Source organism: Sinocyclocheilus grahami, unplaced genomic scaffold (assembly GCF_001515645.1).
Source record: "Sinocyclocheilus grahami isolate Dianchi unplaced genomic scaffold, SAMN03320097.WGS_v1.1 scaffold1047.1, whole genome shotgun sequence".
NCBI lineage: Eukaryota > Metazoa > Chordata > Actinopteri > Cypriniformes > Cyprinidae > Sinocyclocheilus > Sinocyclocheilus grahami.
In genome coordinates, this window is record NW_015506226.1 from 416,579 (window position 1) to 434,343 (window position 17,765).

At 38.0% G+C, this 17,765-nt stretch overlaps 1 protein-coding gene across 1 annotated transcript in view; it reads right to left on the minus strand.

Moving 5' to 3' along the window:
- LOC107566109 (BRISC and BRCA1 A complex member 2) overlaps positions 1 to 17,765 on the minus strand; it is an 84,112-nt gene that overhangs the window by 31,825 nt on the left and 34,522 nt on the right. The window contains exons 5-6 of the mRNA XM_016251481.1: positions 14,785 to 14,979; positions 10,384 to 10,458 (exon numbers count right to left, since the gene is read on the minus strand). Coding sequence (XP_016106967.1) covers positions 10,384 to 10,458; positions 14,785 to 14,979 — 270 coding nt within the window. The remainder of the gene's footprint in view (positions 1 to 10,383; positions 10,459 to 14,784; positions 14,980 to 17,765) is intronic.

The following is a 17,765-nucleotide window of genomic DNA, read 5'->3' on the forward strand; positions in this document are numbered from 1 at the left end:
TAGCCCTCCAGCCGTTCCTCACTCTAGCCCCCGGCCTCTGCTCACTCTAGGCCGCCTGCCGCTCACTCTAGGCCCCCGTGTGTGACGCTGTGTTTCGTTGCGAAAGCGAAACTACTTTGTTTGGCCTTCCAAAAATGGACACGACTAGAAATCAGTGGTTAAGTTGTATTTACAGCACTGTTCCAGAACAATTCAACCCAAATATTCAGATGTGTGCAGCACATTTTATGGAGGACCGTTTCCTGATCCTGGGAGAGTAGACTACAATGCCGGCTGTTCTGACTCAAAGACTGTAAGTACGTTTTTTATATTTAAAGCAAGTTTTTTGGGCAGTGTAGAGTAGGGCTTGTTGTTTGTCATTTCTCCGATCACAAATGCAGACATGGTTTTATGTTTACGCGGCGCGATGCAACGCAATGCGTAAAAAGACAGTATAAGTCATTATAATCCATAATTATGTCCCCACTGGATGCAACGAATGCCTCGTTTATAATGGGTTTTCATGTTTTTGAATCATCGCTCCGGCCTGACAGTGCATCATAACAGTATGGTAGGGGCGCAATATTTCCGTCACACGGTTGAGGTATTCGGCCAATCATAACGCACTGGATAGCTGGCCAATCACAGCACACCTTGCTTTTCAGACCGATGAGCTTTGTAAAAATCGATGCATTTCAGAAAGGCGGGGCATAGAGGAGAAACAATAATGTACAGTATGTAAAAATAATGTGTTTTTTTAACCTTAAACCGCATAAACACATTTCATTACACCAAATACACCAAATAATGTTCTTTTTAGCAACATCATATGACCCCTTTAAGATAAAGTTTACACAAGAGAGAAGAGGTTCTAAATCTGAAGGGTTGTATCAGCTTTTGGTGTGATTCTGTCTGTCGTCAGATACCTTTTATTTTGTACATGTGGAAGCACCAAACTGTAATTGAGTGCACCTGAAGAGGTGGTCTGGAGTACAACGCATATAACAGTTTGCAACTTTGCATGCTCTGGTCACAGTTATCATAGTATAATGCATTTCACAAAGCTGCTTTTCTCCAAAATAAACTGCCTTTGGAGTGTAGCTCGCATTCTTCACATCTCTCACAATAATGAGTTTAATGTAATAAGATCTAGTCAATTAACCTATCCAGGATCAAAAGGCCAACTGAAACAAGTTTGGCAGGCTGGCAACGCTGCAAACATACTATGCTATGACATGAAACATCCGTTCTAGATACTGCACATAACAGTGCAAAATCAAATACTGAAATGTATTACGTGAACTGCATTTTTTTACATAAACAGACTAATAAACAGAATGCAATTCCCTATAGACACATTTCATACTGGTTTACATTTTCTTTTACCTTGCATAGTTTTGTTCATGCCTTTTTGAGGATGAGATCATGATATGCAAACTGTCCATGTTGGCATTTGGTTAGCATCTACCAAGTGACCCATGAATTTGGGCCAAAATGCTGTACTATAGCAGAGTTTGATTGGATGCCCAGTTTTAGACAACAACCAAAGATATGGAAATCATTTTCTCCCAGAATAACACTTACTGTACATGTCATCTTGTACAAGTAATTTACAATTGTAATTTTTAAAAAGATACCAATTTTAACACCAACCTAAAGATGTTAGCGAACAACCTAACCATACCAAACCTAAAAACTAGTTTTTACCTTTAAAACATATTATGACAGACAATATATAAATTGTGTAATAATACTTTTGTCATACAATATCCTACAAGTCAGTATCTCAAGAAAACTGCATCCACACCACGGAAAAACTAAATTCCTTGGTGCTCCACCTTAGATTTAAGAACCACACATTTAGTTCTCAAGGTTTTAACGTCTGAGCCACACCTGAATAAATCCGATGTCGGCCTAAATGTTAATCGTGTACAACGCCCTTTATTCGGACAATAACCTTTGGAATAAACTTGGATTTCCAGATTGCACTGTCATACACACTTTCCTCTTTAGATACGATATGATCCTATCATATATGACGAATATGATAGAACAGCGTAAACAAATGCAACATTTTCTATTTAGGTAGCAATGCCTAACAATAAATGTCTAAATAATGTCTAAATAAACAATAAATCTGTCTATCGGAGAATCAGGGCAGAGGTATGGAAAGGAAGAAAAAAACAAGGAGTGACAAAATGTGATCAAAATGAGTGACAAGCCCATATCAAAACCACAACATCTTCACACACAGGTTTATTTTTAAATTACACTCTGTAAGGTCCACAAGGATCACATATTAAACATACAGAGAACAATCTTTGTAATTTGTGGCAATGACGTCAACCAGTGCCCATGTCAAGAAAATTCATGGTCTAATTCAATGTGCGTTTAATGCAGCAGGGGGTTTCTATGGCACTGACGTCATTAAACCTCAAGACTTCAATCATGTTTCTTTTTTTCTGTTTCACACCCACTTTCCATTTCTCTTGGATGTGGTCAATGCGTATCCCAGTTTAAAGGGTTAGTTTACCCAAAAATGAAAATTCTGTCATTAATTACTCACCCTCATGTCGTTCCAAACCCGTAAGACCTTCGTTCATCTTCGGAACACAAATTACGATATTTTTGATGAAATGTGAGAGCTCTCAGACTCTGCATAGACAGCAATGCAACTGTAATGTTCCCAGGTCCAGAAACGTAGTAAGGACATCGGTAAAACAGTCCATGTGTCATCAGTGGCTCAACTTCAGTTTTGCGAAGCTACAAGAATACTTTTTGAGTACAAAGAAAACAAAAATAACATAATTTTTCAACAATTATTCTCCCCCGAGTTACGTCTTCCGGCATTTTAGAGAGTATCACAATGCTTTCGCCTAAGTGTAAACAACACTGATTACGCAGATTACGTTCATGCGCGCGCTTTCTCCCCGAACGTAAACAACGCTGATTACGTCGATTACGCTCTTGGGTACTCTCCAAAATGGCGGAAGACATAACTCGGGGAAGAAGAATTGTTAATGGGGTCATGTGATGCGATTTACATTTTTCCTTTATCTTTGGAGTGTTACAAGCTCTTGGTGCATAAAGAAGATCTGTAAAGTTGCAAAGAACCCAAATGTTCACGCAAAGAAAGAAGACGTAACTTTTATTCTTGCTGTAGTATTGTTGTTCCCGCCACCATGTCGTGAAGACGGTGTGTCGTTGTGAAAGCGAAACTACTTTGTTTGGCCTTCCAAAAGAGGACGATATCTGCTTCGTCATGCCTGGAGCTGATCCGTGCTGGTTGCCGAGGACATACAACAACTTTGCGCTGTGGATCACCGCATCGGCTTTCACCGTGGACGAAGCGGAGTCCAGGCCCGGGGTCGTCACATGTGTTTGCCGCAAGCCCCCCGGATGCTCCTTCGTCGAATCCGCCGGCTGCGCCGTTCTCAAGCCCGCCGCCTCTGCTCACTCTAGCCCTCCGGCCATTCCTTACTCTAGCCCCCGTCTAGGTATTCGGCCAATCATAAGGCACTGGATAGCTAGCCAATCACAGCACACCTTGCTTTTCAGACCAATGAGCTTTGTAAAAATCGACGCGTTTCAGAAAGGCGGGGCATAGAGGAGAAACAATAATGTACAGTATGTGGAAAATAATGTGTTTTTTGAACCTTAAACCGCATAAACACATTTCATTACACCAAATACACAAAATAATGTTCTTTTTAGCAACATCATATGACCCCTTTAAATAAATAATGTTATTTTTGTTTTCTTTGTGCTCAAAAAGTATTCTCGTAGCTTCGCAAAACTGAAGTTGAGCCACTGATGTCACATGGACTCTTTTACCGATGTCCTTACTACGTTTCTGGACCTAGGATTATTACAGTTACGTTGCTGTCTATGCAGGGTCTGAGAGCTCTCACATTTCATCAAAAATATCTTAATTTGTGTTCCGAAGATGAATGAAGGTCTTACGGGTTTGGAATGACATGAGGGTGAGTAATTAATGACAGAATTTTCATTTTGAGGTGAACTAACCCTTTAAAATCAAACCATGCCCTTGGCTGTTGAACAAAAGTGCATGACATTGTTTATTAACTTCTACCCTGTGGAGCTTGATCTTGTATGCCGTTCATGTGCCATGCTGAAGAAATAAACAAATCACGGAGGGGGAAAACATTTCCCCTGACATTTTTTTTATTTGCTTTAATTGAAATAGTAATCAAGATTTTGATTGGCACAGACAGCCTTGAAATTAATACTTGCATAAGAGTTTAATAATGATGAGGTTACATTTCTTCTCATTTTTCATTGTTTCATTTTTAAAGGGAAACCACAATACACTTTATATGCAAGATGTTTGTCAGACACGTCTTAAGATCTCATTGAAGGACTGAATGAAAGAATGGGAATAAGGAATAAAGGAATAAAGGAAGAGAACATTAAAATGAGGGCGTCTCCTGCATAAATGAGGCTGGGGAATGGAGGAGTGGAAAAAGGCACAGACCTCAGGGCCAGCTTCACCCTGGACGCACTCTGGATGTTAAGAGTGCACTTAAATCAAGAAGGAAAAGTACTCCGAAAATAATTAAGAGTAAAACTAATTGGCCAACCATTTAAGTTGAAGAGGCATGAGGAAGGTCAGGGAGGCTGATGAATATAATGTGGCCGTCTGAAGGTACAGAGACTGTGGATGTACAATTTACAGTGTGTATTCGGCACAAAATTGAAACAATGTAATAACATATAAAGCAACATTTTTCTGATGACAAAGCAAGAATGCCATGCTCATAAAGGTGATCCGCAGTACACACCCACTGTAGTGGCTCAGTCTTCTCATTGTAGGGAGGTTCAATTACTTACAAGTGTTATTTAATTTACAAAGAACCAACCCAAACATAGATTTTAGAATATTAACTGCTTAATTTGATGTTTTCTGTAAGATTTACTAAATATAAAGTGTGCCTGCCATTGTGCGTTTAACTTGAATGACGCCCGTTTTAAAGCAGTTGAGGTATTCATTCACTGATTTGCTTTAATAAAAGCCTACTTTGAAATTGTGTTGACAGACATGTTTATACTGCATTATTTTCAATGTACCAAGTTTAATGTAGCAAGAATAGACATAGCAATGTATCTGGCTGCCATGACAACTTCACATGCTTGCTGCTGATCTACATACTCTTAGTAAAATCTAACACATTATCACTCCCAACTCGCCACACCGACCCTTTGGCATAACTTTTTAATGCACAGGGTACCCTGTGCGTAATTTTTAGAGGTGCGGGGTACTCCGTTGCTTTAAATAAGAAACCGTTGGCATCAATATGCAGATGCGATGGGCATGGGGATTTTATCGTCATGATTAAATTACATATTGGTTGCTAATTTTGCCACTATTACATATATGTTGGGATGTGATTCACAATTTAAACAGTCACGACTATTTATAATCACTGAAAATGATTAAACGCGGTCCGTTAACGTGGTCATATCTCATCACAAGAAGATAACAAACATTAGCATGGTGCAATCGGTCATGAGACACACAAGAGTTTCACAACCAAAGCTGACGGAACGCTTCTTCTGGCGGCAGCTTTTGAATTTGTGCACAGATTGCACTTTACGGTGGATGTTCCTCTCACAAATAAATCGTTTCGCCTCGGAAGACTTAAAATATTAATACTTTTTAAATAAATAGTGACTGTAGTTGTATCTGCCTTTTATATCCTGTGTTTTATATTGACAAATGGTAGAATTAGGGGTAGGGGTTAGGTTACGTGCTCAAAAAGGTGTAAATAGCGTAATGTAAATAAACCTTATGTTTTACTCTGTTCTTTGCATAAAGATATCGTATGGCTTCAGAAGACTCAGAATGCAAGACAACTTGTTTGTAATACTTTTATACTGCTATTTGGGCAGTTTTTGCAATAAATACCTGTGACTGTATATACTTTTATTTTGCCCGTTACATGTTTTATATTGCTGAGAAGTTGGTAGGTTTAGGGTAGGGGTGAGGTTAGGTCCTCCAAAATATCTATAAAGTAAACAGTGAATGTATGAGTTCTATTCTTACAAATGCATGAAAATAATTAAATGCATCTTGATCTGATGCATAAAGCATACAACTGAAAGCAACAGAGTACTCTTCACACTGAAAAATTACGCTAAAGGGATACCCTGTGCATTAAAAATGACGCCATAGGGTCCTGACCAAGCTGTGTTGCAAAAACACTTAAATATGGTACACAGGGTGAAAATTTGTAGGTTTACAGAAAAGCTAAAATATGTGTAAATAAGTGTGACTGACCAAATCGACTGATCCCCCCCCCCAGCTCAAATGCTGTATCAGATGTTATATTTTGCATGTGAATATTTTGCATGTTTTTTGTTTCACTTCTGACATGAACAAACCTGTCATCTGTGATTTGTTTTGCTTTTGCATTTTATTTCTGGTGTGAATAGGCCTGTCTTCAGTGATTCGTTTTGCTTTTCATTTCACTCTTGGTGTGAATAGGCCTGGAGACAGCGCTTTTGAACCTAATTTTAAAATAAATGCGTTTACAATGTAAGCATAACATAAAACTTGTAATTACAAGATTTGTTGTCCTGTGTTGCTGTTTTTTGTGCATTCCAATAAGTGCCCCTTGGAGATATTAAAACCATGATAGAAACAGGCCTCCAGGTTTAGCTCTCACTTTCATTCTTTCCCTTTCATATTGAAATAAAACAATCACTAATTCCACTATAGTGACTTTACTCAACAGCAACAGAGTGGCCCTTTAACAGAAGCCAAAAAGCAACTTGTAGACCTGGCATTTGACTCTCCAGAGTTGTCTAAAATAATCAACGGCAGTGGCATTGGTATCCCTGAGGGCCAACGGCGCAATCCTTCTCCTCACCCGCTGCACAGGAAGTCAGGTCTCGGCTAGCGGTCCGCATGGCTCCAGTGGAGTGAGACTGATCAGGCTTGTCACAAACTTAGAGCCTCAGCTCGCGTCACCGATGGCTGCACAAACTAGGACAGCTGACATTTAGAGCTGAACGGGTACCACGCTAAACCGAGCAACAAAAGAGCAGTGAACAGTGCTCAGTCCAAATCTACTGGATTGAACTGTCTGTACTGATGAATAATTTTTTTCATTCTAAATAAACTTCGTAGAAATCAGGGCATTCCTGTTTAGCATCAGTTTTTAAACATACAATTTTTTGGGAAGGGCTAGGGCTTCTACTTCGAGCTCCCACAGTCAATCCAAAAGTAGAAAGACAAAACAGCAATTGCAAGTCTTTCTGTCCTTACCAGGAAAGTAACTACTGATGCCTGATAGGATTACTACACTACACCATTGACATGGTTCTCTATTTCTCTCCAGCAGTGCAGACTGCTCTCATGACAAGCCCTCGATGCCCTGAGGGACACAAGAGGATGTTGGAAGGTAAGCATGTCCAGCCTACTAAGATAAAACCAGCGAGATGGCACACTCCAGGCAACTATCATGGCACACAACACCACTCCTACCGATGCCTACATAGCCTCGCTCTGCTAGCAGAGGGCAAAGGCAATCATGGAGGGGAGGGGACATCATTGGAGATTTGATGAAGATTTAAACAGTCAAAATGTCATCTATCAGCAACTTGTTAGAGGAGAGACAAAAAGGCAGTGATGTTTGCTCACTTTCAAACATATCATGAATTCATGTAACAGAAGGTATTGGACAGGAAGAAAATTATGGGATCCCCATACCAGAAATCTTTGACCTGGTGATAACTTAATTCTGTATTTAGCCATTACATTATCCTTTCTCCATTGTCAACACCTTTATGGTGTGAGGCAGTGATATTATATACACTCTAAAAAAATGCTGGGTTGTTTCAACCCAACTTTGGGTCAAATATGGACTAACCCAGCTGTTGGGTTAAATTTTTAACCCAAAAGTTGGGTTAGTCCATATTTGACCCAAAGTTGGGTTGAAACAACCCAGCATTTTTTAGAGTGTATAATTAAATAAATTCTATTCTCAGCTTAGGATAGTACTGACAAGCAAAAGTCAATGACCACATTCACTTTACACTAAGGCCCATTTCACGGTTAAGCCAGGGGTGTCCCGCTCCTGGAGGGCCAACGTCCTGCAGTGTTTAGCTGTAACCTGCCCCAACACTTTTGCCTGGAATATTCCAGTAATCCTAAAGACCTTTATTAGCTGTTTCAGGTGTGTTTAATTATGATTGGAGCTAAACTCTGCAGTATATTGGCCCTCCAGGAGCAGGATTGGACACTGGTGGGTTCAGCCTTTATACCAAGAAAAAAAAAAGGCTACAAAATCTCATTTTGGCTCCAGTGTCTCAGATAGCTTGACCTTCTAGAACTCATTTAGTCTTGTAGTAGAAATTATCTTAACTTGGACATGTGTAGATATAAATTAATATACTGTTAGGGTGCCTACACACTAAAGTACTTTTTCAACAGGCAACTATAACTTTGTATATCTCTAAAATTCTGATTAACAGAGGTATATGCAAGATGTGTTATTTGGATTTCAAGTAACCAGAATATTATCTTAAAGGCCCCAATATACTCTCTGATAAAGTTCATTCTTTGCTCAAGGGTAAACAGAAGTTTGAAATAGCTGAGCAATAGTATACTGTTTGTGAACATTCCAAAGCAGCTCATGAGCAATGGGAGTGATGCTAGGCGAGTATTTAACTATGTGCTGCGAGCTTATCCTTTCAGAAACACAACTAACACACAACAATAATGTCAGTGATGAGAAAAGCAGTTAAAACAGCATCTGATCATAGGGATGTGGATATGATTCACCCAATGTGCAGTTTGGCACTCATATTCATATTTTTACTCATGTCTGACCTCAACAGACTGGGCGAAGCAATGAAAAGATTTCCCATGTCAAACAAGCTAGAGCCCCATATCACATCCACCTATGAAGTAATCTTCATAGACCAACGGAAGTTGTCGAAATGACGTCACACTTGTCCGTTCTGTGATTTCACTTGAAGTGTATCATTCTTTATCAGACATTAAGCATTCACACGTACATACATGCCTTATTTTAAACAAACCCCAGTTTACCTAATCTGACAAATACTTCAAAATAATTCTTCACTCAGGCAACAACACTCTTCAGCAACATACAGATTTGATATTCAACTGTAAATTGTCCAGTGAATCCCTTTGAACTTTTCTGGCTACTTTTCAATGCCAAGAAGGCAAATTTAGGTGCTAATTTACAGAGCTTTTCCACTGTACAGAGGCAGACATTCCACTGGCTTTTCACAAGCACCTCTTACAGAGCTAAATCTGGTTATCAGTTGTTTCTGTGGAAAACGGTCAGTGCTTGAAGCCATCTATGGCAAATCACAACAAACACTGATGAACTAAAAAAAAATCTTAAATCTTAAAGCTTAAATCAAGGCACTGATGACTAAATAAAACTGAGGACATGATACATTATGATAAAAGTTAAATTTCTTGTATAACATACTTGGACCTGCTGATATCAAGGCAACAGTTTCACAGAAAACTGGAAACCAAATAACAGAAATCTGTTACAAATCGGACTGATATTTTTACAGTTTTGTTTCTTGCAGCTTGCAGTGAGAAATAATACACAGCAGCTTTAACCATACATACACCATTCCTTCTTTGAATCAGAAGAAGACCTACAAATATATAATGGATTTTTGAAATATCATACCATCTATCAAGGTCTTGATATGTCAAGCTTCATGACAAATTAGCTGGGAATAATGACCCCACAGTGGTGACCTTACAGACGGCCGCTGACCTGTGGCTAAAGTGAGTTTCAGTGGAATATGGTCCACTGGGAGTGAACTGTACATGTCTATGCATGAGTCTAGTGTACTGCGGAGACGGTGATGCTGATGATGGCTGCTATTTTCCGTATGTTTACCATCATTTCAGCTCTCTTGGGGAGGACAAACATGGCTCCGACTGGAAAAGGCCATAGAGCAAGGGTCTCCCGAGGCCGTACACCCTCTCACGCACACATAGACACAAACATACACACGGTAGTCCGGCAGAGATGGGGAATCAGAAAAAAGAAAAAAAAAACAGAGGGAGGGAGGGAGGGCAAGACACAGGGTGACTGGAAGGGGAGGCGAGAGAGAGAGGGCCTGCAGACACAACACAGCTCAGAGTTGATTGGGAGTGACAGGCTGCTGATTAGTCAACTCGCAGCCTACACACACGCACAAACAAGAGCAGACAAATGAACGCTTGCACGAGAGCGACCTATACTTACATGCACTTTTACATGTAACGTTTTGTGGAGACATTTTCATGCACTGATAAACAGATAAACATCCTTTCACCAAACAAATTAAAGAAATGGGGGTTTATGATCTTCCCACGAGTGTGTATTAATAGATGGATCTTACCTTGAGAAGATAGACGGGAATGTTGCTAAAATCCACTGGGAGTTTGAGAAGGAATCGAGCAGAAAACTCCCCCGTCTAGAAAAAAATAAAGAAAAAAGCACATGGAGCATCAAATAGTGAACACACACACACTATCTGTAACATTCCTCACACAGTAACCTAATTGTTAATGGAATAATTCTGTCATTATTTCTCATCCTCATGTTGTACCAAACCCACTTGACTTTATTTATGCCATGGAACACAAAAGTTCAGCAATTCTGAAGAATCACCCTGATTGCTATTTTCCATCTAATTAAAAAAGCCGCATTAAAAACACCCATACCATATGTCTATGACTGTTAGCCGTGTATTGGACTAGCAATGTGTCCTTACTGCGGCCCAAGATGCTGGGATAGGCTCCAGCATCTGTGCAATCCTACACAGGACAAGCGGTTTGGAAAATGGATGGAAGACATATAATAGACTTTCCTTGTCTTCTGGGCCCAGTTGTTCAAAAGTAATCTGATCAGATTGCAGTTGTTCAAAAAATCATATTAGATCACATAATCCAGTCCAGTCTTGGTTTTGATCTGAATCAACTCTTCAGTATGTGGTTTTTAGTGGGATTCCTTTGTTTCAAACAATCTGAATTATGCTGATCCCATCAGAAGGATGGATTTCAGGAACATATACAGGTGCATCTCAATAAATTAGAATGTCGTTGAAAAGTTCATTTATTTCAGTAATTCAACTCAAATTGGGAAACTCGTGTATTAAATAAATTCAATGCACACAGACTGAAGTAGTTTAAGTCTTTGGTTCTTTTAATTGTGATGATTTTGGCTCACATTTAACAAAAACCCACCAATTCACTATCTCAACAAATTAGAATACTTCATAAGACCAATAAAAAAAACATTTTTAGTGAATTGTTGGCCTTCTGGAAAGTATGTTCATTTACTGTATATGTACTCAATACTTGGTAGGGGCTTCTTTTGCTTTAATGCCTCAATTCAGCGTGGCATGGAGGTGATCAGTTTGTGGCACTGCTGAGGTGGTATGGAAGCCCAGGTTTCTTTGAAAGTGGCCTTCAGCTCATCTGCATTTTTTTGGTCTCTTGTTTCTCATTTTCCTCTTGACAATAAGGTCTGGTGAGTTTGCTGTCCAGTCAAGCACACCAACACCATGGTCATTTAAAAAAGCTGGTCAGCAGAAGGAAGCATGAAGTGCTCCAAAATTTCTTGGTAAACGGGTGCAGTGACGTTGGTTTTCAAAAAACACAATGGACCAACACCAGCAGATGACATTACACCCCAAAGCTCATCAAGGCTGCATTTATTTGATCAAAAATACAGAAAAAAACCCTGAAATCTTGTAAAATGTTATTACAATATAAAATAACGGTTTCTATTTTAATACACTTTAACACATAATTTATTTCTGTGATGCAAAGCTGAATTTTCAGCATCATTACTCCAGTCTTCATTGTCACATCATCCTTCAGAAATATAATATAGCTTAATATTTTTTTGGAACCTGTGATACTTTTTTCAGGGTTCTTTGATGAATAAAAAGTAAAAAAGAAGAGCATTTATTTAAAATAGAAAAGTTTGGGGTCAGTACATTTTTATTCTTTCTTTTTTTGAAAGAAATTAAAAATTGTATTCAGCAAGGATGTGTTAAATTGTTAACACATGTGATAGCAAAGATTTATATTGTTAGAAAAGATTTATATTTTGAATAAATGCTGTTCTTTTTAACTTTTTATTCATCAAAGAATCCTGAAAAAGTTTCCAAAAAAATATTTGGCAGCACAACTGTTGACAACATTGATAATTCTAATAATAAATCAGCATATTAGAATGATTTCTGAAGGATCATGTGACACTTTATACTGGAGTAATGGCTGATAGAAATTCAGCTTTGCATCACAGAAATAAATTATATATTTAAAGGACATTAAAATAGAAACCATTCCATTTTGCAAGATTACTTTTTTTTCAGTATTTTTGATCAAATAAATGCAGCCTTGATGAGCATAAGAGTCTTACTGATATACAGTGGGTACGGAAAGTATTCAGACCCCTTTAAATTTTTCACTCTACGTTATAATGCATATATACAGTATTTATATATATTTTTTTACTAAGTCAGTATCATCAGAGATTTATCAGTCAAAATTATTTTCTAACAATTAAAATAAAAACATAAAAATAATACTAAAATAAATGGCCTGATCATGGATCCAAGGGATTTCCAAATCTGGATATTCTAATTCAGATTCAAACTTTTAATCAACTGGGAGTCATAAGATTCAAAATTAAAAATGTATTTAGGCCATTATTCATTGATAATCTGCAACTCCACCTTCAGCTGTTGAAAGCAACGACTGCATCAATAAGTGAGAAGAACCAAATTAATTCTATTTGTGAAAGAATCATTTACATCAGTTTTGTGAACTGGATCAACTGATTAATTAAAAGACATCTGAGTCACATAATGTAGAGCAGCTTTATAGCTGAATCTTTTATAACTTTGCAACATCTGTTACTGAACTGAATAAACATTTAACAACATTAAGCTAAATAATGTCGTACTGCCTTCTGTAGAGCTGCTTATAGCTGAATTGAACTTCATAATTCATCAACTTTGCACTGTTTTTGAACTGAACTGAATCAACACTGAGCTGACTTGAGCAGAATGATGACACTATTGTCTTCTGGAGAGCTGCTTTATAGCTGAACTGAGTTTGTTTCATAACTGACAAACTTTGCAACACTGACACTGTTAATAACTAAACTGAATCAACATTGAACTAAACTGAGCTGAAAAATAACACCATTGTATATTTTTAGAGCTGTTTTAAGGCTGAAATTAAATTTGCTTCATAATTATTTTTTTGGCAATATTAACTGTTATTTTTCCTGTTTTTTTACAATGAAGCTTTTTTTATATATAAATAATCTGCATTGTATAAGGTGCTTTATAAATAAATGTTACTTGACTTCTGTCATTGCAAATTATTCATTTACAAATCAGAAATCACTACTTCTGTGGCAATAAAAGCTAGGGTGTATATCATGCTTTTCAGTGAATAAAGGCTTAAATTGGTCTGTTTGTCACACAAATATATTCCTTTAACTATATTATTAAAGGACTTTGACTATATTTTTTAACTCTGTATAGTATGTCCCTTTCAAGGTGGTGTGCGTGTAGGGTTTGATGTGTGTATAATATATCAGCAAAAGTAAAAAAAAAAAATTCTTGTTACATTGTCAAACAATGTACTGTTGCATTGGCCAAGCCACTATTGTCAAGGTATAATTTTGATTTGATTTAAAATAGAAGTACAATACATGTGAGAAAGTAATGCAGTGCTCATCTTAAAATTCTCTTCAAATGTTCTCTAGAGTATGGCATAGCCATATTCACTTTAAAATGTAATTCGCTGTATGACTCCTTGTTTACATTCATATAATATGCATAACTTTGGTTACATCTTTTTAAAATTACACAAAAGTTTCCTAATCATAGACTGTTATCCCACAGACCACAGTTCACCACATCCCTTTAAAGATCGAAGCCCATGAAGCAACACACTTCACACCCACAGCACAACACACTACACTCTTCCCAAAAACACGACCATATTACGGAACCCTCTGTGTGTCCATTTGTGAGGGAGTGTGTGTTCGTTTTTGACCGGTTGTGCAATTCGAGTTGCACTTTATCAAAAACCCACTGCCTTGTGTGTGCATCCTGTGACATTGATGCTAGGCCCACAACATTCAGTATTGTGTGATTTTATCAGAACACCACATACATAAAGTTGCTGGTTCAAACCCCAAATGGGATGAATGATTACCAGTTACCATTGTGCCCATGAATAAGGCACCTAATTTCAGGTTGTTCCAGGAAGTATATCTCTGCAATAGGAGAACTCCCAGTAGCACAGTGTAAAAGTGTCAGCTAAATAACAAATCAGTACCGGTAATTAGAGAATTACATAGGTGGACTTTAACATTTGAAAGTAATGAAGCAGAGAGTTTTTACCACTTCAATCAATTAGTTCATTAAATTTAATTAAGAGAAGGTCAGTTTACTTGAAGTGGAGCTAAGTGATCAAGTGCTCCAAATATATGCTTTAGTAATAGTGAGCGCCGGTGTGATGTTTTATATGTTAATTAACCATCTAATGTCTATTTGTTGATAATTTAGGGAATACCTAATTTTATCCATCCACGGTGATTCCCTGCTTTTGGCCTAGGACACAGGAATAGGCTCCAGCATCTCCTTGACCCTACATAGTGGTTTGGAGAATGGATGGATGGATGGATGGACGTTTATCACAATCACACTGGATGGAAACATTTGACTATTATGTTAATGGAAATGTATAAGGCGATGCAGCACTGGTACCCAGCTGTTCTTGCGGCCAGCGTAGATCTCCATACTGTGCCCATAGTTGGGGTCTTCCAGCAGGCTGCCATATTCAAAGAGCAGGCGGGAACTGTCACGAAGTCGCTGGCACTGGTACAGATGATACTGCTGCAACAGCTCTTTCACCAGCTGCAGGAGACACTCCGGTTTACCCGCGTCCCACGACACCAAGTGCTGCCGGAGGAAAGAGAAAGAGAAAGAGAGTGGGAGTCAGCATTTTATCACACACACACAAAAAAAGAGTAGATTGGGAAAACAGAAACATCTAGCACTTTTCAGCCCACTTTTAAAGATTTTGTGAAGCACACATATTGAAATAATAATTAAAAAAAAATTATTGCACAAATATATTACGTGAAAATTAATAGCTTGGAAAGGTCAAAGTTACCATGAAAATCCATTCACAACTAATTTTATTTCTGTAACATGATATATTAGTTTCATTATGGCTATTTAAAAACAAAAAAGTACGGTAGGGTAATTCATTGATTTTATCCATCAGGAATTGATGGAATAAAGTGGGCATTCAAAAAACTCTGTTGACACCCATTGGTTGAAACTTAAGTGGCTTTGGTAATATCAGTCAAATAGGAAAGTCATTTCAGAAGAACAGGAATGTGTATAATGAATGCAAAAATGGTCAATTTGAATTCATTTTGCCTTTAAAGTTAAAGTGTGAGTTTTCTGTGCCACAAAACAGAAATAAAGTCTGTTTTATAAAGAAAAAAATAAAGGTTTTCTAAAAATTCCCCAATCTACCATGGTTTAAACAGATACCCCCCCCCCCACCACCTCATGCCATTGGCTGAGACCACTTAATGTCAGGGCCGCTTAAAGTAAATTGCAATGGCTTTTTGAATAAGAAAAAAAAAGTAAGGTGGCACTTGATAATATTTATATTAACGATTATGAGAAAACTTTTTTTTGAATGATGTGCATGGATAAAGATTTTAAATAAACACTATACAATTCCATTAAAATAAGAATTTTGATTTCACAGTGACTTTAAACAGTATTCATACAAGTATCCAAACTTTTGAGTGAAATAACCTGAATACATGTACCATGCTTTTGGCATATAACAATAAATAGCTTCAGTGTACAACATGTTGCTAGAACCTTAAAATAGCTTTATGAATCATCACGTTATCAAAAGATCCTCTTTGAACGATGCCAAGGGTGTTTCACATGGAATACACATTAAATACAGACTGTAAGTGTAGACTGCAAAAAAACTTTTAGAGATAAGGAAAATAACAAAAGAACCGAGGCAATTAAAGTCAGGTGGCCTTATAACCCTTTATTGTCAAAATGTCAACTTGATGTGGTGGTTTCCGCCCCTTTGCACTCCCCCTCCCAACCATCTTGAGGTGGCAACACTACAGGATATCCTGCACCGGCAGGGACACTTTCATCTCCTAACTCTACGCACTCCAAGTCCAGAAGCCAAAAGACGATGAATTCCAGCTCCATTTCTTGCTAAGGCAATGTGCCACAAAGCATGGGAAATTAAGCCACTGAAAAAGAGGAAACACTGTTCTCACACAGTTCTCAGATAAGACAGTTTCAAGACCTTGAGTCTGTGCCATATGTTTAATGCATGGAGGGAACAATGGTTTGGTAAGAAAACTAGATTTTTGAAGGTTCAGACGGCAACCGAGCGCAGACTATTTCCAGTCTCTCTTACTGCAAACACACTGCTATTAGGGAAAGAAGTGAGTTGAGTGGGTGTATGCCCAACACAGAGTTTGCATTGCCATGTTCTTGCGCACTGCGTGAGCGGGAGAAGGCCTGCATGCCAACATGGTCTACTTGCCTTTCCTCCTCTCCTCCTACAGGCTGCCCTCATTTGCATAGGTGATCCCAATTTGCATGAGATTCCCTGACTGGAGCAGTGCACAGGTATGCAAATTAAGAGTGAGGGGGCAAAATCCAAATAGCCACCTTTTCACGAAGTGTTCCACCATTCTTTTCACTGGCCTAATTCTACCCAACAGCAGGTTCTGTCTGCGAGGCCCAATTGCTTGTTGATGCGTAATATGTACACAAGTTGAAATGAAATTTTACTGACATTGACTGAAAATAAAATGCAGAATATACATTTTTGCAAGCAAGTAAATAAACATTACATGTATCTCGCTTAAAGAACAGTTCCTTGTCAAGGGTTAAGAATAAGACAAATACGTATTCCTGTCATTGCGAGGCACAAACAAACACAGGCTGTGTTAAAATGAGTTTGTCAAACACTGTCTTGGATTTTTAAATGATGGCAATGCAATTTCGGCTTGATTTTCATCGCTCCCATGAATCATTCCATCTACAAGCCTGATTGAGTCACATACGAGCAGAAGAGAAGAGAGGGGACAGAGCACGCCGTCTGTCCACTGAGGCACACATTACACAACTTATTAACAGCACAACCCACAGCATACAGCTGAGCTTGTTACATTTCTTGGATCAAATCAAAGCGTCTTTTTGTCTTTAGTTAATGGAAAAGAGAGGAAAAAATGGAAAGGAAAGATAAGAGATGAGCTCTTCACCCATGACCAGGAATGATGATAAGGGAAAGAGTGTGTGTAGGGCAATCAATTCAGGAACCCAAATATATATATATATATATATATATATATATATATATATATATATTAGGGGTGTAACGGTACACAAATATGACAGTTCGGTATGTACCTCGGTTTTAATGTCACGGTTCAGTGTGATTTCGGTACAGCAGGGGGAAAAACTAAACTTTTTTTTATTTTTTTTTATGGTTTACTGAACAAGTTGCTCTTTCTTTAAATACATTCAGTGATAGTTAAAATTTTCTTAGTGATAAAAATCGTATCAGCTTATGCTTATAAACTATAGGGAGACCTTTTACATTATAAGGTTACAATTAGGCATAACAACTTAACCCAAACTTAAATTGAATTGCTATTTATTTTTAAATAGATGATCAACAC